This window comes from Lissotriton vulgaris, unplaced genomic scaffold (genome assembly GCF_964263255.1).
Source record: "Lissotriton vulgaris unplaced genomic scaffold, aLisVul1.2 SCAFFOLD_4167, whole genome shotgun sequence".
In the NCBI taxonomy this organism is placed as follows: Eukaryota; Metazoa; Chordata; class Amphibia; order Caudata; family Salamandridae; genus Lissotriton; species Lissotriton vulgaris.
In genome coordinates, this window is record NW_028255489.1 from 4,870 (window position 1) to 25,583 (window position 20,714).

Sequence of the window (20,714 nt, forward strand, 5' to 3'; positions counted from 1 at the left end):
ACACGTCCCCCTCCCCCCCCCCCCCCCACCCCCCCCCCCCCCAGGATACGGACTACACTCGTATCGTCATTCTACCTCGCGCAGGCTAGGCCAGGGGCACCGGGAATCAGCTTGCTTTCCCTAAGCACCAGTTGCTTTACATGCGGACACATTCATAACTGTTGGACACGTCCCCCCCCCCCAACCCCCCCCCTTCCCAGGTTACGGACTGCACTCGTTCCGGTACCGAAGGACACCATGCCTTGTGTAAGGCGCAAAGTAGGTCAGAGGCATCAGGAATAGAGCGCTTACCCTGAGCACCCTAAGTGTTCCATGCGCACACTATCATTTCTGTTAGGCACGGGGAGAATACGCTCTACACCGGTACCGTGGAATTCATTACTTTGTGTATGGCGCAAACTAGTCTAGGAGCCTCGTTAACAGGGCGCGTACTAGATGCGTTTCCTGGGAACACCCTCAACTCTGTTATTCTTGGGGAGAGCTCTGTACACATTCCGATACCGCCTACATTAGACCCGGGAAGGTCACGTCATGTGGCTGGGATTCGGTTTCACTGGCAATACTTGATCCCGGGTGACTGCTACTAACGGTTAGGCGTATGCAGTATATAGTCATGTGCGTGAGCCATTGCTGCGCCTCTGCCATGATTCTCACTCCCGGGGAAATCGTGATGTACGGGCACCAGGTGTGCTTGGGACACAAGGGAGACGAGCACAAGCCCCCAGCCTAACCAAAAGCGCCTTCAACTTAAAGCGCTGCACAGTGGCCCCACCACGGCCCGAACGGGTCCCGCGACTGCTTTCCGTGCCACCAGCCGCGCCCCCACCCCGGATCCTTTAAAGGAGGGGTGGGGGAGGATGCTAGTCGGCCGATGCACAGAAGCAAAACATACATAATTCATTTTTTTTTGGATACTAGACACCGCGGGGGGGAGGGCCAAACTCCGTTAGCCCCGCATAGGCATCCAGCAGGGGAGCCGCCTCTAGGCTCGATCGGGGACCAAAAGGGGGAGCTAAGAACAAACCGACGCCACCTCACGGTCCCAACCCTGCCCGAGTGGACGAAGAAGATACACACGTCCACTCAGGGCCCGGGCCGAGACCGACACAATGCGCCCTACGATAAAGGTGCTTGCACCTTGCCCCCTCCCACGCGCTAAACCCGTCGGGGAACCCGCCTGGCCAGCGCTCGGGCTCTTCCACCCATGTGGGCCTAGGATAAGAGCCCCCGTAAACGCCCGACTCACAGAGCAGAGAGAGGCATGGAGGAGGGGGAGAAACACACAACCCCGGGAGCAGCCTCAACGGCCACGTGGATTGACCGGTCATGCCCGCACACCCAGGAGGAGCGAGGATGGGGTGGGGGACTAGGAGGGGCGCATACCTGTAGGCCTCAGCCCGCTCCCAGAGGAGAATCTCGTTGCCGAGTCGCAACCCCCACCTCCACAGCGGCCCGTCGCTAAGCGGGCTGCCTGGCCATGACTCATACCTCCGCCGGGAGGGAGTAGGCGGAGGGGGGGGTTAGGCCCGTAGGCCACACTCACCGCAAAGAGTGTCCCGTAAAAGAGTGTCCCGAAGCTGTAGCGCGACGTCCGGAGCGGCAAAGATGCCTCCACAATGGTGCAAGGGAATAATGTACCCCCTAAGGCTCCTCCCAGCCGCCCCAGACGTGCGTCAGTGACCCGCCTACCTCCTACTGGGCGATACCTGCCCAGATGAGGAGTGGCTGGCCACAAGGTGGGCGGGGGCAGCCCTCCGTGACTAGGAGCCCGCCCTCTTGATGGCCCCTGCGTGGCCTCGGGCAAGCGCAGAGTGTGGGCCCTGGGTGTGGCAGAGACGGCCCGGTTAGACCGGGTGTGGTTTGTGGCTACCGGGTGCGGCCTGGCTTGCCTGCACGCGTGCATCTAACTGCCCCACCTCCTCCAGAAGTGTGCCCTCCGACAGCCACTTATGCGAGGCGCTTTGGCGACCTAGCGGTGGACGGGGCCCAACTCCCTCTTTGGGCCGGGCATTTTAGCTGGGAACTGGGGAGGATCGCCTTCAAGGGCAGCAGAGGGGAGACTGTAAAGACCACAGTGAGCACGCTCGCCACGCAGGACTAGTTTGCTGCTGACAGCGTGCCGAGGCCTAGAGAGGACATGGCCTACATGATTTATGGCACGTTTACACCGCAGCGAGCCGCGTTTGAACCATCGGTGTGGCTGGAGCTCCGTGGATACACCCTTGAGATAATAGAACGGAAGTGGACTGACTTGGTGGCAAAAGAGCATTGGTAAGATCGATTCGGGGGCTGGGCCCTGACCACGACACCTAGAGCCCTACTAAAACTGCACGTTAAGCCACCAGATCGGAAGCCAGGTAAGGTTGTGGGAATGAGACTTCGGCCTAGCATACAGCGGCCCTCCCCTCCTAGACCAGACACATGAGAGTCAGGGATATAAAGGCCACATCCATAGTCATTGAGTGAACCCCGCAACCTACGCCTATATCAGACAAAGGGAGGCGAGAGGTGTCCCCAGAGGTGCCCCCCAGCCATGGGAGCAGGCAGATCAAAGAAGGACAGATTGGTCAAAGACATGCTCCGAAAAATGTCCACCTATTCAGGGGCCCTCGACGGAGACGGAGGGGGGTGGAGATGTGGAGGGACCAGTCAGTTCCTCAAGATATTTTAACCTGCGTCCATGTTTACCAGTTGAAGGAACGGATCTATCACGCGTCTAGAGACTCCCCCACCTCCATTTATAAAGATCAAAAACCTACTTTCTACCAAGACCTGGCTGCCTCAACCCTACTGAAAAGAAAGGTGTTTTGACCCATCACCACACACCTACGATCTATTGGAGTGGCACACTCGTGGGGTCGATCATTCAGACTGATTTTCTCTCATAATGGTGAACTTTGCCAACTTCGATCCGTTGCTCAGGACAGCAAGCTCCTGTGCATTGCGGACCCTACAGAAGAGGAGACACTGTCAAGTAAGCAAACCAGGAATAGGAGAAGCGGCCACGGATGGAATCGGATCAAATCCCCTTCTAGCTCACTGAAACCGGACTCGGCCACTGTTCCCAAAGAGCGTCAAGCAATCTTGGAGTCCCTCACCGGGGGAACATCAGGCGACGGACACTCAGAGTAATAAGAGGTAACAAGCGAACTCTGTGCATCCACCTCTGCTTGTTTCACACACTGACGCCTGGTCCGTCCAGGGGGGGGGGGGAGGGGGGGGGGAGGAAGGAGGAGGGGGCGTAGATACTCTGGCCACGGACACCACTTCCAACTCCCCTTTCCCCGTCAAGAGCCGGGGCACAGGCCTCGGACAATACGAGCACAACAGTTTTTTTAGACCATCGTGGTCAGGGGCGGGGCAGTCAGGGAGAGCGGACCAGGTGGTATCAATTGGTCGCGCTGGGGCTCCTGGAATACTGAGTCCCAGCGTCAGCGCTCGCAGCCCTGCTGGCGTTCAAGCCCTCACTTGTCCAAATCCTTGGGGCTTCAGGCGGTAAACCAAACGCAGACTCTGTTCTCTTCCTCCTAATCCTGCGAAGCCGGCAAGCAGCAGAAGACGGGCAGTGAACAGTAAGGAGCAGGCAGCGATGCAGTTCTGCTATTCCTCTACTCCAGGCAAGATCAGCAGCTAAGGGTGTCCCCTCGGACAATACACATTCCACGATATTGGACGTTTGTCCTTTGAGACTTTATTGCAGAGGTTTCTTTGTTGGGGTTCTTTACTTTTACTTTTTTAAATTCGGTTTCTCTCCTGGATCATGGACCCTTATTGTCCTGCTTGAAGCAGTTGTCACCCGCGATAGGAATGCACCGGACATCCTGGGGGGTGCTAGATGGGAACACACGAGGGACCACCAGTTCACTCCGCAGGACCTTTTAGGGTTCTACAGGCCCACTTGATGAGATTAAAATCCTTACCCTGAATGTGAAGGGTCTAAATGGCCCGATTAAAAGGAGGGCCGTCCTGTCCTATCTAGAACATTCGGCAGCACAAATTTGCTTATTACAAGAAACACACCTCATAGTTAAAGACACCCACCGACTTAGATCGCGGGCATTATCTCAACAATATTTCTCCTCACACACTACCAAAACGGCAAGTATGGCTATTCTTTTCTTGCGCTCTTTCAGGGGCAAAGTGGAGGCAAAGCAGGCAGAGATAAAGGGAAGGCTCCTAGCTCACATGATCACTGTTAACGAATGTGACTACACACTTGGCTCCATATATGCGCCCAATGAGGTTGAATAGGCATTCTTAAGAAGGGCGGTGATGGATCTTGCTGCCTCTCCTGACCGATTGCTCCTACTAGGCAGTGACCTTAATCTAGAGTTGGAAAACCATCTAGATCGCTCTGCACAGCGTCATGGGGTGACTGGGGCCCTAACACAAGCAGGCGGGAGTGGGTGCAGGATCTAGGTTCAGTGGATATGTGGCGTTCCATGTACCCCAACGATCAAGACTACACCTTTTATTCACATGCTCACAAAACGTATGCTAGGATTGACTATGTTATTGCTTTGCACACTCTACTTTTCCAAACGCAAACTTCAGACATCGAGCTGCGATCACACCCCGACCACGCGAAGCTGACCCTCATGCTCAACAACCCACCCCCCGAAAGACCATTGTTCACTTGGCGATTGCACGATACCCTGTTGCATTGCCATAAAGGAATTCCTTACATTCAACGATACACCTGATACTTCCATCATCCCATTATGGGAAACACTTAAGATATGCGCCAGAGGGGAACGGTATGTAACTGTTACCACAGATTTTTTACAACGGATTCCATTACCACGGATTTTTTACAACGCAGGTCATTTTACAACGGATCCCTTTACAACGCAATACACTACAACGCAGATACTATTACAACGCATACCATTACATCGTAAGTATAATTATAGGTATGTTTATCTTTTTTAAAAAACATTTATTAGTGGTATTTTGTTATGGGGTACAGGGGTATTTTTAGGTTTTAGGGCTGGGTTTGGGTTTTGGGGTACAGGGGTATTTTTAGGTTTCAGGGTTGGGTTTTGGGGTACAGGGGTATTTTTAGGTTTTAGGGTTGGGTTTGGGTTTTGGGGTACAGGGGTATTTTTAGGTTTTAGGGCTGGGTTTGGGTTTTGGGGTACAGGTGTATTTTTAGGTTTTAGGGCTGGGTTTGGGTTTTGGGGTACAGGGGTATTTTTACGTTTTAGGGTTGGGTTTGGGTTTTGGGGTACAGGGGTATTTTTAGGTTTTAGGGCTGGGTTTGGGTTTTGGGGTACAGGGGTATTTTTAGGTTTCAGGTTTGGGTTTTGGGGTACAGGGGTATTTTTAGGTTTCAGGGCTGGGTTTGGGTTTTGGGGTACAGGGGTATTTTTAGGTTTTAGGGCTGGGTTTGGGTTTTGGGATACAGGGGTATTTTTAGGTTTCAGGGTTGGGTTTGGGTTTTGGGGTACAGGGGTATTTTTAGGTTTCAAGGTTGGGTTTGGGTTTTGGGGTACAGGGGTATTTTTAGGTTTCAGGGTTGGGTTTGGGTTTTGGGGTACAGGGGTATTTTTAGGTTTTAGGGTTGGGTTTGGGTTTTGGGGTACAGGGGTATTTTTAGGTTTTAGGGCTGGGTTTGGGTTTTGGGGTACAGGGGTATTTTTAGGTTTCAGGGTTGGGTTTGAGTTTTGGGGTACAGGGGTATTTTTAGGTTTTAGGGTTGGGTTTGGGTTTTGGGGTACAGGGGTATTTTTAGGTTTTAGGGCTGGGTTTGGGTTTTGGGGTACATGGGTATTTTTAGGTTTCAGGGCTGGGTTTGGGTTTTGGGGTACAGGGGTATTTTTAGGTTTTAGGGCTGGGTTTGGGTTTTGGGGTAAAGGGTTATTTTTTATATATATTTACCAATAAAAAATTAAAAATAATTGTATTAATATATTTTTTATTAATTAAATTATAAATAATTAAATTTAATAATTAAAAAATAAATATTTACATTATATATTAATATTATATACTTACCTATAATTATACTTACGTTGTAATGGTATGCGTTGTAATAGTATCTGCGTTGTAGTGTATTGCGTTGTAAAGGTATCCGTTGTAAAATGACCTGCGTTGTAAAAAATCTGTGGTAATGGTATGCGTGCTAAAAGTACGCGTTGTAACATCATACATCCGAGGGGAACTCATAGCTATCTCCGCCGCTGACAATAGAATTAGGAAGGAGAGCTGAAGGGATCTCACTGGTCAGGTACAAGAATTAGAACGCATTCATAAGCGGACTGGAGCCCCACTGGTGTGGTGACAGATGGAGGCAGTCCGCCAACAGCTCGCGGGCATTGACTTAGATACAGCAGAATATGCTGCACTCAGGTTGCGTCACTCTTTTTATGTGGGGGGTAATCAGTGCGGGCGCCTCTTGACCAAAAAAACTGCGGGCACAACGCCAGTTGACTGCAGTTCACACGGTATGTGATGAGGCTGGTAATGAGTGTACAAAAGATAGTGCTATAACCCGGGTGTTTCGGGATTTCTATGCCCAATTTTACCTGCACAACAATTAACAGAGCAGGACTCACTCCCTTACATACAAGGAGCTAACCTCCCAAGGCTTACCCCAGAGCAGGCGACTAGTCTAGACTATCCCATAAGAATTAAGAAGGTGATCTCGGCCATATCTCACCTCAAATTGCATACATCTCCTGGCCGGGTGGCTTCTCTAATATCTTTTACACGACCATCTGCACATCTCTGGCCCCCATCCTCACTAGATTTAATGCAATAAGGGACACAGGGGTCATACCTCCCACAATGCTTGGAGCTTCAGTTGTAGTAATCCCGAAACCAGGAAAGGATGTTATGTTCTGTGCCTCCTGTAGACCAATATCCCTCTTAATAGACCCTGACCAGTCCAGTTTTGTAGGTACCAGAGAGTGTACTGACTATATTTTCCAAAATACAAGGGAACCCAAAAGGTAAATAAGGACCTCGGGGGACAGTTTTATATTAGAACAATGGTCCTTAAACAAAACAAAGTGGATAGGAAAAATATAGACTAGAATCAGTGCTATATTGTGAGTGTCCAGCCGGACATTCAATTTAATGAATCAATATTGTCAAAAACACAAATAAGAGCACCTCAATATAGTGGGACACAGTCCTGCATCCTACACGAACACATGACAAGTACATTAAGACAAAAACATTTCAGGCAAGACAAAGGTAGCTTGTGGAATATTAAGCAGAATTGTAGCAAGCTTAGAAAAACAGTCAATGCACTTCTTTTATCACATTGGATTAATGTGCATACTGTTTTCATTAGTCGACGACGTTTCGATCCTTTCAAAACAATAGTAGGATCATCACCAGGACAGTTAAGTTACAAGCCTGAATTGTAAAAGTGCCTTGGATTTACGTGCTGGAACACATTAGGCGCGCGGTGGCTCGGAACGAGCTGAAGGAGCCGCACAGTGGATGGATCTTAACAATAACTGGCGAGAATCTGCTGGCGTTTTGGGATATGTAAAGTGGGACACAGCATCCATCCCATATTTGGAGATCCAACTTACAAAATCTACCCAGAACACAGCAGCCTATAAACGGCTTCTATTCCAGGTGCGTGGAAAGCTGGGCAGATGGGGACCCTTTGGTTTCTCCTGGTTGGGAAGAGTGGCAGCGATCAAAATGAACATCTTACCCAAAATCCTATACATCTTTCAAACTCTCCCCGTAGAGCCCCCTCCCGGAATTCATAAACAATTGCAGAAGGAGATCAGTTTGTTCGTCTGGGCTAACAAGAAACGCAGAATGAGTAGGGAGCAGAGTTATAGGCCGCCTAGAGAGGGGGGACTGGGGGTACCGAATCTGACCCGCTACTTCCGGGCCACCCAGTTGCGTGTCCTTTTGGAGTGGTCGTGTAGCGAGACGGAAAAACACTGGCTTTTCATGGAAATGGCGCTTGCGGATCCGGCTCTGTGGGGGTCCCCTTTTTACGCAAATCATAGCACCCAGAAGGCATATATAACTCTCCAATCATTCACACGACTCTGAGAGCATGGGATTCCACGGCGTTCAAGTACGACGTAACCTCATTTCTGTCACCCCTTACCCCCATTACTGGGAATGAGGAATTCTCCCCCCTGTGTTCCATCACTGGGAGAACCGGGGTTGTCAGTCCATTGGACATATGTTCGATGCAGAGGGCCCCCTGACGTTTGAAGATCTCAGATCTGCATTTGCTCTGCCAGAGACTGAACGGTACGGTTTCCACCAAGTGAGACACTGGGTGATGCACCCTCAGGTACTCTCAGGGGCCCAGAGAAGGTTAACACCATACAAGAAGTGGCTTATCACAAAGACAACCAATGCACACCTTATCACTGAACTCTATCATATGCTGCGGCATCCAGTACAGGCGGCCTCTACGCCAGGGCAACGAAGGTGGGAGACCGAATTTTGTCAAACACTTTCGCAGTAAGAATGGGGGGAATTCTATTATTGCGCGCGCCACACAGCACAAACGTCTCTAGGATCGAAACTGCGACTAAAATAGTAACCTAGTAACCTACTGGTACCTTACCTCACCAAGACTACATAGATACAATCCCAACCGCCACTCACACTTCTGGAGACAGTGTGGAGAGGAGGGCACCCTAACTCACTTATTGTGGTGGTGTGCACCACTCTCTGAGTATTGGGAACAAGTCCTATCAGATATTGATAATAATTTTAATACGCAAATCCCACGGTTCCAAGCATATATTATTTTATGCTTACCTAACAAGCTTACCCTCGCAGAGGCAGGCAGGTGGGATTGGCGCCGGGAGCAGCACTCCAGAACATACTGGCCCACTGGGGCACCAACAGGATTCCAACCCACGAAGCCTGGTTGGATAGGTTATGGACTGTGTTAGGCATGGAGCGCATTCCACTCACGCTACAGGGTGAGGGGGCCTCGTTTGCAGACTACTGGCGCCCATTCTTATCTATACTTGGTACAGAGATGAGGGAACTAACCTGCCCTAAGTATCTGCGAGTGCTGAGACTTGAGTGCTGAGACTTGTAGAAACCACACAAGCACCCTCCATCTGCCGCCCCGGACACAGAGAAGCCACAAACTACCAACTGAGCCTCTAAAATAGGCGGGCCAGTGCGAAGGATTGGAGGAGGGAGTGGCGACACGTAACAGAATAGGACCCAGGAGAATTTTTCCTTTTCACTTCTTCTTTCCTTTTGATTTTTATTTCGCCTGTCTTTTTGTAAAATGTATTTTGTAATTTCGTTAAAGGCCATGCATTGTCTCATTGCTACTTCTGCTCGGTTATCAACTGCACTGTTTGATTATGATAACTTCAATAAAAATGATTTAAACCTAAAAGGTGCCTGCCTATCCAGGGTTCATGCACGCAATGACCCAGACTGTCCTTATGTGCCCTAGTGCTCTGACAATGCAGCTGAAAAGTAGGCTACAACTCATACATGCCTGATATTTGTCTGTCAGGATTGCTGCCACAGCTCACCTCTCTTGACTATCATAGTATACTGGTATGACTCGTATAATTTCTCTCAACACTCATGAACAAACAAACGTCTTGTACCCTGTCTTTTGACCATATAACATGCTGTTGGTATAAGCAAGCTGCAGCTGGTGTTCCCCGGTTTGTTTGAAAAGGCTTAACAGCTTTGACAAACTTTTTACCATGCATATGCAAGGTCGGTTTCAGGGGTCACGGAAACATCCAGAAAATCCACCAAAATAAGCATCAAGCAACCGACATAGATTACCTCAATGTGAACCTACCGGTAGACAGCCCTCAACAAATTAATTCCCTGCACCTGTTTCTTTGTGAACATTCTTAACACCTTCTAGAAGTCAGCCTCATCAAGTTAATTAGATCTAAGTGCAGACAGACTAATTTAAGAAGTGGATCTAGGACAAGAAGATGTTGTACAAAGGAAAAGAGATGTAGTTTGAAAAAAAAAAGAAAATAAATACATCAACGTTCCATTCAAGCACCAGAAGAGTTTGACTTTCTTTCTAATAGAAATGGTGAAAGTCAATTGCCTGTCTCCTGGTTGCGGACTCTCCTCATAAGTAAGAATTGTGACAAGGAAGACAGATGAAATAGTAATGGTATGGAACCTTTATTATTATGTCACTGCTACATTTGTCAATGCATGCTACAGTGTTAGTTCAGAATGCAGTATAGGCGTAGTTGGAAGAGATGAGTTAAAAATGACATGATTAAGCCAGTAGAAGCATCAAATTGGCTTTCACCTGTGGTTATCACCAAGAAGGCAGACTGCACACTGAGATTCTGTGGAGAACTGTGCTGCTTTAATCAGAGTGGGCATACCTTTGGCAACTTAAGGCGAACATAACAAACACAACAAGATGATGGAATGTTTCAACCACTAACCCCCAGTCAAGAGATCTGGATTTAATCCATCATTTTGTTTGCTCACCACGCCACCCCTGTTTGGACCCAGCTATATGCAAATGAGTCTTGACCCTGCTCCTCATGGGAACAGTCCAGCCTGACCTGCCAGGCCAGGTCCTTACTGGACCAGAAACAAACATGCAGTACTGGTTTCGGGGTATCATCCCGCATCAGCCAGGCTAGCTTGAATCCAATGGCACAGCTAGCAAGGGACCCATGTCTGGGCATACCCTTGGCCCCTAGGGTGAGCACAGCAAACGCAACAAGATGATGAACGGAGAGCTGACATTTTCCAACCACTCACTCCCAGTCAAGAGATCTGGGTTTAATGCATCAATTTTTTCTGCTCACCCCGCCACCCCTGTTTGGACCCAGCTGTATGCAAATCAGCATTGACCCTGCTCCTCATGGGAACAGTCCAGCCCGACCTGCCAATTCACCTATTGAATTCTAATACAGTTTAGTTGGCACTCTCTATCTTTGATATGATGTAAATTAGTATTTTCAATATTTCCTGTCATTATGTAAAGATCTGCAGATAATAGTTTTTTGCTTTCATTAACAGGCCCACTTATTACCACAACTGTTGTTTCACTAAGAGCTAAAGACAAGGAAGAGCTCTACACTTTCAACAGCAAGGACTGTGCAAGAAGTCATCCTGAAATGAGTAAAACCACAGGTAAGTGGAAATCATCTTATCTTAGATCCACAGCTCTCCCCATCGTAATCGTAATCTAATGAAGTGGGAAACAGGCACTCTATTATGGGTAAGAGGGTACATATTTAAAGTATCTTCTACTGCCAACTCTATTTCTGCCACTGCTGTGTAGGTTTTCTTTGGGGTTCTGCAATACTGCCCATTGTGTCCTAAGGACAGCAGGTCTTCTATTCCCATCTCTGTCAGATGATTGACTTGATTTGAATTATTTATGTATTTATTTATTTACAATTTTTATATAAGATTTTATTCTTCCCGGAGGTAGTCAGTGTGCTTGACAATTAGCAAATAATATGAGACTCATGTCTCTAAGGTTTATTTAAACATAGTAAGCAACAAGTGAGTTAAAATATCCAAATATAAGAGATGTAGAAAGTAAGCAGTAGTGAGACAGTGGAAGAGGGTGAAGTAGTGAGTAAGAGGTAAGAGAGATATATGTTGGTCTTGGTCCGTGAGTGACTGGGGAGGGGGAGGCATGAGCTAAACAGTGAAATAGGAGCTGAATTAAAGTGTTTTCAGTTTTTGTTGAATAACTCTGCATATTAGTCTCTCAGGTAGACCCTTCCACAATAATTGAGCTGCCCTAGCAAAGGATTTTGTTGCAGCCCAGTGAGATCGAATCTATTGGATTAGAGACAAAGAACTTCTTTACTTGTGTGGTTTAAAAAGAATGGAGGCTTGTTGGATCCTTCTCATTTGTATTGCTCTAACCTGAAGGGTATACATTTGCTAACCAGATCTGTTCCAGTTGTTTCTCTTATCTATAAAGACATTACTTTGGGATTTGTACAACAAAAGACCCCTCCAGATTTTTGTACCTCTTTTTGAAATTGTTTTTTAATGGTTGAGGGAGAATTAATCAGTGCAAAAGAAAGAAGGGAGCCCGGGTGTGTAACCAGATCACTGTAATAAAGGGGGGAATGCCACTGTTGAGAGAGACCATCGCCTAACCTGCCTAGCCCGGAACCCAATAGTTTGAACTCTAAGGGAATCAGAGACCATCGCACCGCAAAGCCCAAAAACCATGCTCAAAATGAGGCTGCTGTCAACACCAATCCTCTGGTCTCGAATAGTGTTGGTCAGCGATGCCGCTCTAACTTTTTAATGCAGCCAGTCATTAATCTACCCCTAGCGTCTTGCCCGTATGTGGCGATTCTTTCTCATGTACCCCAATTGAGATTGGAAACAAGAGATTCCCAGGGGGAATCATTAAATAAGACCCTGAACTGGCAGGGCTGCCACAGAAATGTCCCCATACCCATGACTGGCCACATCTGGCTAACATGAAGGGTGATTTGGATTGTTGGGTGACCCAAGGATAGGCAAGGGGAATATATCCTTGTAAATTTCAGATCACCACAGTCAGTACAGAAATTGATCCTTGGACATTCGGATTACCAGCAGGACAATAGCAAATTTTGCCCAATTGCCCCTGGGTTACTTCAATAGACCAAACATCCACCCAGGGGGAGAGGGAATGAGGGGGCAACAAGGGGCTGCAGAGATGAACTTTGTTGAAAATAGTGTGTGATCCCAACGCACAACCGTTACAACGCTATGGCCTGATCTATTTCAAGTTGAAAAATATGTATGTGGGTGCTTGGATTGTGTTGAGGATGTTTTATCATGTCAGGCTGTAAATGGAAGCGCACCCCTGCCTGGGAGAGGGGCTGCCCTAACTTGTGATGTTGATATGGGGGATGGCGTTAGGGATGGTTTTGCCACACTTGACATTGCTGTTGGTAGGAGTGTCTGTATGTCGGAAGAATGTTTTGTTAAAGGAAGAGAGAGCTAGTTGGGGCAGAAATTCTAACGGCGTTTGATGTCAAAAGGATTCACTTGTTTTGGCAGTGGATGACTCCTACCCCAAGTGCACAATTGTGTGTTTTATAGTCTCTGTGCTCCAGCGACGGCTCGTGGAGGGAGTTACGGTGGGGCAGGAGGGCGGGGAGGGGGAGGGGCAGGGCGGAGGTTGCTAAAAACCGGCATATGGATAATTGCAGGTAAGTAAACAATTTAATTAATAAAACGAATTTCGTAGCTCGCACTGCATTGCATTTTGCGATGCAAGGCGCACTACGAAATTCGTTTTATTAATTAAATTGTTTACTTACCTGCAATTATCCATATGCCGGTTTTTAGCAACCTCCGCCCTGCCCCTCCCCCTCCCCACCCTCCTGCCCCACTGTAACTCCCTCCACGAGCCGTCGCTGCTGTGCTCACTGTTTGGACCTAAAATGGTTCAAAGGGGTTTTGGTCTCATGAAAGTGTATGATACAAGCTCTGCAAGATGTTTGCCAGTACGGTGATGCTCTCGCAGTAGGAATGGTAGCCTGTGGTACTCGCAGATCCAACCCTCAACTGCACGTTTCTTCTTTGTGACACCACCTCTTAGATGATGCTTTGAAGCTGCTGGCTTCAGGTTGTTGCTCAAATGTGATGTCGGTGACTGGAGACTAGTAATGAAGAGAAAGACCTTTATTTAAGAGCAGCCTAAGTATGGTGTCCATCTCAGCCAGTCACAACCGTCTTAGAATCACAGTTACACATCAAGATTCTGCAGCCAAGATGACAACAGGCTAGATTGTATTAAAGGGACAGGAAGAGTATGAGAGCACAGAATTGTTTCATGTGAAGAAAGCATCTCCCTCTTGACAGCCATGAATACCAAGTGATGGGTGAGACTATCTCTCTCAGACAGGAGACATCCATCTTCCTTCTTCGTCTATTATCTGCCCTGGCCCAACCTCAGAATCCTTCACCTTCAATAAACTTTCAGAAATTGATCTTCACAGTGAAGTGGATAAAAGAATTCCTGTCACTCCTGAGGTCTGGTGCTGTGCTACAGAATGCTGGTTTTGCAGTGGTGTCTGAAGAGGGCCCTCCACATTAACTAAAGGCCTTAAACTGCATCTGTCACCTACACTAAGTTAACTTGTGGTACATTATTTTACCAATACTATGCCTATACTATTTAAAAAATAAAAATGTTTTATGATCACTTTCTGTGGCACTGTATGGCTACTTTGCATCTGTGCATCAATTCCTGTACTTGTCATCCCATTATTTGCTGAAGGAGCGGACAGAAGAAGGGGAGGGATAAGGGGAGAATGAAGAGGGAAGAGACCCTTTTGGTGTTTCTGGCAATTCAGCAAACACAAGATGATGGACGGAGTGCTGAAACATTTCAACCAATAACCCCCAGTCAAGAGATCTGGGTTTAATCCATCATTCTTTTGCTCACCACGTCAACCCTGTTTGGACCCAGCTATATGAAAATCAGTCTTGACCCTGCTCCTCATGGGAACAGCCCAGCCCGACCTGCCAGGCCAGGTCCTCACTGTACCGGAAACAAGCATGCAGGACCGGTTTCGGGGAATCATCCTGCATCAGCCAGGCTAACTTGAATCCAATGGCACAGCAAGCAAGGGACCCATATCTGAGCATACCCTTGGCCCCTAGGGCGAGCACCTCAAACACAACAAGATGATTGACGGAGTGCTGACATTTTTCAACCACTCACCCCCAGTCAAGAGATCTGGGTTTAATGCATCATTTTTTTCTGCTCACCACACCACCCCTGTTTGGACCCAGCTGTATGCAAATCAGTATTGACCCTGCTCCTCATGGGAACAGTCCAGCCCGAAGTGCCAATTCACCTATTGAGTTCAAATACAGTTTAGTTGTCACTCTCTTTCTTTGATATAATGTAAATTAGTATTGTCAATATTTCCTGTCATTGTGTAAAGATCTGCAGATAATAGTTTTTTTGCTTTCATTAACAGGCCCACTTGTTACCACAACTGTTGTTTCATTAAGAGCTAAAGACAAGGAAGAGCACTACTCTTTCAACAGCAAGGACTGTGCAAGAAGCCATCCTGAAATGACTAATTTCACAGGTAAGTGGGAATCAAGTTATCTTAGATCCACAGCTCTCCCCATCGTAATCGTAATTTAATGAAGTGGGAAACAGGCACTCTATTATGGGTAAGAGGGTACATATTTAAAGTATCTTCTACTGCCAACTCTATTTCTGCCACTGCTGTGTAGCTTTCATTTGGGGTTCTGCAATACTGCCCATTGTGTTCTAAGGATAGCAGGACTTATATTCCCACCTCCGTCAGATGATTGACTTGATTTGATGTATTTATTTATTTAGAATTTTTATATAAGACTTTATTCTTCCCGGAGGTTGTCAGTGTGCTTGACAATTAGCAAATAATATGAGAATGGTAGCGTTATTCCAGCTGGGAATGATGTCCTCAAACGCACTCAAAAAAGCAATTTCCTTTGAAGTTTGTACCTTTCAAATAAAGTTTTATTCAAAAAATTTTATTCATTGAATTGTTCATTTCTTTTCGCAGTTCATTGTTTATAACTTATAATACATAGCCCAATGCATTTCGGGCAATTTGCCCTTCTTCAGGGGAATCGTTATTCTGTGCAAGGAAAATAAACACAACTATAACAGCTTCTTTAACATCTTAGAAAACATTTTTAAAGCAATTTTAGGTTTCATGTAACTCCGTAAGAAACCTTATATCCCCTTTGAGTATCCGATGAAAAGCGTCAGAAAAGTGAAATCACAATCATACATGGTTGCCCAAATGGTGTAAAGGACAATTCAATTCAAAAGAGCAATGACGTGCATACATGTTAAATAATAATGAAAACACAGTGATCCCTCATTTTTGGGAAAAAACAATATAAGCTAATGGGAACAAGTTTGTACCTTGGTTATTAGTAACTCTCATGGAAAGTTGAGAAAGATTCGTAAAGGGCTGTAAAAAACAGTATTGAATATGTAGCAAACAATTTAGTGAGAAACAGAGTAAAGCGTGAAAGTTACGGATTGGTAAATCAACGTACCCTAGATTACGGCAACGCCAGCTTGTTCGGCTGTCAGAATTATTAGTGATCGGTGTTACGGGCCGAGTTCTAAAAAATAATGAACCCAACCGTTAGACTGAACTGACATCGGTACGATAAGATTATTTAGGAAAACGGTGCACAAAAGGTCATCAGCGTTCCACTCACCCGTTGAGAATTCAAAGTAACCCCCGGTGAGGAGTCTTCTTGCCGAACACGCCAAGGTAGGCAGCGAGTTAGTTAGTGCCGCCGATACTGCCTCTTTTAACCCGGAAGTGCAAGTTACTATTCCGGTGGTCAAGATAGTTAGAGTCGGGACGGACTGATTTCCTTGGTCGGAACGCGTATGCCCGAGGGGTGGCGTAAAATATAAAGGGTGTACGAAGGTGACAGAAAAAAGGTGATATGTTTGAAAAAAAAGAAGAAAAGTGAAGCCTCGAGGGTACGTTGTAATGGGCAAGATGAAAGTAGTACTTAACTGTGTTAAAAGAGTCTGCACTCACTCTAGTGTCAAAGCCAATAGTCTAAACCTCATAGGTTAGTCATATATGATCAAACAAAGATACACATCGATAAATATATATCAGAATCATCATTAGAATCAAATACTGGTATGATTTGAACATTAAAAAAAGGGAAATAACAGATATTTGTAGTTCATCGAGTCCAGTTATAGTTCATAGAAAACAGTTCAAATCCATACGGTCATTGAGACCCTTTGGTTGGCAGGTGTTTAAAAAGGTCATCCAAAATACTTCTCTGCGTAATAGATATTGTGTGTTGTCTCTGCCAGGTAGTGTAGGTATTATTTCCAAGATCAAAAATCTCAACTGGCTTGGAGTATGATTGTAGTTGTTGAAATGGCTTGCCAATGGTGATTTGGAATTTTTTGTCCGAATATTACTCTTATGTTCAATTATAGGCGTCTTGATTTTTCGCTCAGTCTTTCCAACATAAGCCAGGCCACACGGGCTTTTAATGAGGTAAATAACGTTCCGGCTGTCACAAGTGCCAGTGACACGCAATGAGATGGTGGTACCTTTACTTGGATGTTTGATTTCTTTGCCCTTAATTATAGCATTGCAATTGCCACAATTGTGGCCGGGTAATGTGCCCTTATGTGATTCTGATCGTTCTTGCGTTTTTTTGTTAAGTATTTATTTGATGTTCTGGGAACTTTGAAATGCGAATCTTGGAGTAAGCTGACATATGTTATTAAAATCATCTTCCATTGTCAAGAGTGGCCAATTTTTTAGTATTATTCGTTTTATCTTGGAACTTTCAGTGGAGTATTTTGAAACGAAAACCATTCGTTCTTGGCTAGGTGGTTTTGGATGAGCCTGTAGTAATACTCGTCGATCTGTTTTCATCATTTTTGATTTTGCTTCTTCAAGAATCTCCATGGGATATCCTCGCTCTTTAAATTTGTTGATACATGTTTGAACACTCACTTTTGAAGATTCTTCAGTTGAAGAAATTCTTTTAATTCTCAACAGTTGAGAATAGGGTAAATGTCTTTTCAATGAGGGTTGATGGAAGCTCTGAAAGTGTAATAGATTGTTACGGTCTGTGGTTTTGGTGAAAACACTGGTTTCCAGTCTTCCTTCATTGCTCTGTATTAGTACATCCAGAAAGGATATTTGGTGTTTTTGTTTGTTATGGGTGAATTTTATCCGGTCATTTACATGATTTAAGGTCTCTATTGCTTGCAAGAGTTCAGCTTGTGTTCCTTTCCATAAGATAAATATGTCGTTGATATATCTCTTATATAATAAGAGGTTCTTTATCCAATGGTCCTTGCTCAAAATATTATCTAGTTCAAACCTGTGCATGAATAAATTAGCATACGCCGGTGCTGCGCAATTGCCCATAGAAGTTCCAGAGCTTTGGATGAAATATTGGTCTTGCCACACGAAATAACTATGGTATAGTGTGAAATTCAGCAACTCCATGATGAATAGATTCAGACATTTGTCCATGTCAGACAGCATCAAAAAGGATGCAGTCGCATCTAATCCCAGGTTGTGTGGGATTGAAGTGTTTAATGATTGAACATCAATCGTGTAAAGGAGCATGTCGGTGGTGAATTGTAGGTTGTGGTCTTCCAGAATGGTTAGAAAATGAGTTGTGTCCTTGATGCATGTTGTCATGGACTGTACCAATGGTTGCAGATGTTTATCAATATACCTCCCGATTGGTTCGTGGATAGAATTAACTAACTCCACTCTGTTGTGTTAAATCATGATTGAGAGCTTGTAATGGCAAGACTTGGTTGGACGAATACAGCAAATACACATTTAACCAACCCCAGAATACAAGCCTCATTTACTATATTTTACTGGACATCTGACGTGGCCTACATTAGTTGATATGGTGGTACTCCTTTGCCAGGATAGTGACCATAACGTGCTTGCCCTGGAATTGGGGAGCCTTGCTCGTGAAGCTCTGCCAAATCATAATTATCCCTTAATAGAAGGAAAACCGTGGCCTCTAATTGGCGAATGAGCAAATGGAGCTCGCTATCTCGCTTAAGGGGCTCAATAGCTCAAATGTACTGAGTGGTAGCTGATGGGATGGGATGGGGGGGAATTACTACCAGTAAAACATTTGTTCCAGGAGGATGGTGGGGTACTGTCGAATTTTAGTGAAATCCACACCCACATATCCAGAAGCTGAGAGATTATTTTTCTGGCTGAGGTCAGTTGAATGGCTAGGAGAAACAGTGCGCCCCCTTGGTATAATAACCGGTGCAGCGAGGGTCGTGGGGTTCCGACGGGTGCTATTAAGGCCAATGATAGGCTGCTAGTCCAACAAGCTAGAAAGGCATATAAAAATGCCATATGAGGAGCAAAACGAGAATGGGAGACTGAGAAGTGGGAAAGTATGCTACCAGCAGCCAAAAGAGGAGACTCACATACCTTCTGGAATATTATTTCCACTGGCTCTGGCAAAGTGTTCTCCCCCGTTGAAAACCATATTATGATGACTGAATTAGTTGCCCACTTTACCAGCTCATACTCCCCAGAGGAGCAGAGTCTAGGCACTGGGTTGATAACCAGCGATACAAGTTTGGCAAGCTTAGATGGGTCAGGAACTACACTGGGACTGCCCACCTTGGTAAGCGGCCCTCCGGAAGAAATGAGCTTCAGTTGTGGGGAAATTAGGCAAGCCATCAAACAAATAGTGAGGCATAAAGCAACAGGGTTTGACAAGGTACATGGAGATCTCTTCTTTATTTTGCTGTATTATTTAACGTTATATTGAAAGGGGCTACTATTCCCACTACTTGGACGGGCACTGAGATTGTTCCAATTTTTAAGAAGAGATCTAGAGATCTCCCCTCGAACTATAGGCCTATAAGCTTAATAGATAGTTCCCAACAGCTCTTTGCAAGGGTTTTTTTGAGCCGATTGTAAGATTGGATGCTGCATCAAACATACTGATTTCCCTGCAAGCAGGATTTAGAGAGCGTACCTGCACAATCGTTCAGGATTTTCGGCTCCAGCTATTGTACTGGAAGTTTGTACATCTAGGATGCGGGCAGCTGTACGTGGTGTTTGTTGACTTCAGGTCAGTATTCAACCGTGTCCCCAGACCCAACCTGTGGCAGATTTTACCCTACAGGGGGGTACCACCTTATTTATTACATTTAATTATAAGACTCCATGGCTGCAATTTTTCCCAAGTTAGGTTTGGCCAGTTGAGGAAACTGACAGACCAATTTCCAGTTAGTAGGGGGGCACCCACACTCTGTTTGATCTACATAAATGACCTGGTAGCCTTTGTGGATCAAGATAAATCGGTCGCACTGCGCATGGAAAACCTATGGGTTCCTGCCCTGATGTTTGCCGATGATACCTTGCTAATTTCTAAATCTCCCATAGGAATGCAATTTTTTTAGATAGGTTTGACAACTTTTGTATGACAAGGGGACTAGACATCAATTTGGCAAAAACAAAGTTCATGGTGTTCAACCCTTCCCGCTCCACCAATCATGTCCCATATTGAGAGGGACCCTCTTGGAGCGAGTCAACACCTTTGAATATCTGGGTATTGTTTTGAATGAGCACTTCCACTGGCAGACCTATATTGCCAGGTGCAAACTTAGATTAGAGCAAGCTACTGGGGGTGTGTTGAAGACAACCAAGGCCTCTCAATACCGTCCCATCTTGCGGGTATTGCAGGCCTACAACCATCAGGCGCTTCGGTCTGCATTGCATGACTGAACTCTGGGGACATAAAGATGTTTTATCCCTAGCCACCATAGAAAATATGCTTTATAGAACAACTGATAGGTTTGCCGACTAGCACACTGTTGCTCCCCCTGCGGTTAGATCTGCGGGTTAGAGATATAACAGATGTAGTTAGACTTCAACCCCTATTGTTCTGGAGAAGGTTGGGGCAACCCTGCAACTGAGTACTTACCAGCAGGGGCTGGCCGAGATTCTGTGTCTCCCAGGAGCAGGTGACTTTCCTTGGATTAGGCACATGAGATCAACACTAACGGACATTGGGCTTGGGAACCTGTAAATTGTCCCTGAAGAGGCAAGTGTGATATCCAAAGTGCAGATAAAGAGGGTCTAGTGGCAACACCAAATAGGCGTATTGGGACGCCAACCCAAAATGGGTCCCCTGACATTGGGCTTTCTAATGTTAAAAGATGAATTTCACATAGAGCAGTTCTTGAACAAAATAGAGCCTTGTATTAC

General features: G+C 46.0%; 1 protein-coding gene across 1 annotated transcript in view; it reads left to right on the forward strand.

Annotated features, from left to right (window-relative positions):
* Positions 1 to 9,705: 9,705 nt before the first annotated feature.
* The window catches only part of LOC147659111 (uncharacterized), a 59,925-nt gene continuing 48,916 nt past the window's right edge, over positions 9,706 to 20,714 (forward strand). Inside the window, exons 1-2 of the mRNA XM_086951968.1 lie at positions 9,706 to 11,097; positions 14,922 to 15,035. Of these exons, the coding sequence (XP_086808094.1) occupies positions 11,082 to 11,097; positions 14,922 to 15,035 (130 nt within the window). The 5' untranslated portion in view covers positions 9,706 to 11,081. The remainder of the gene's footprint in view (positions 11,098 to 14,921; positions 15,036 to 20,714) is intronic.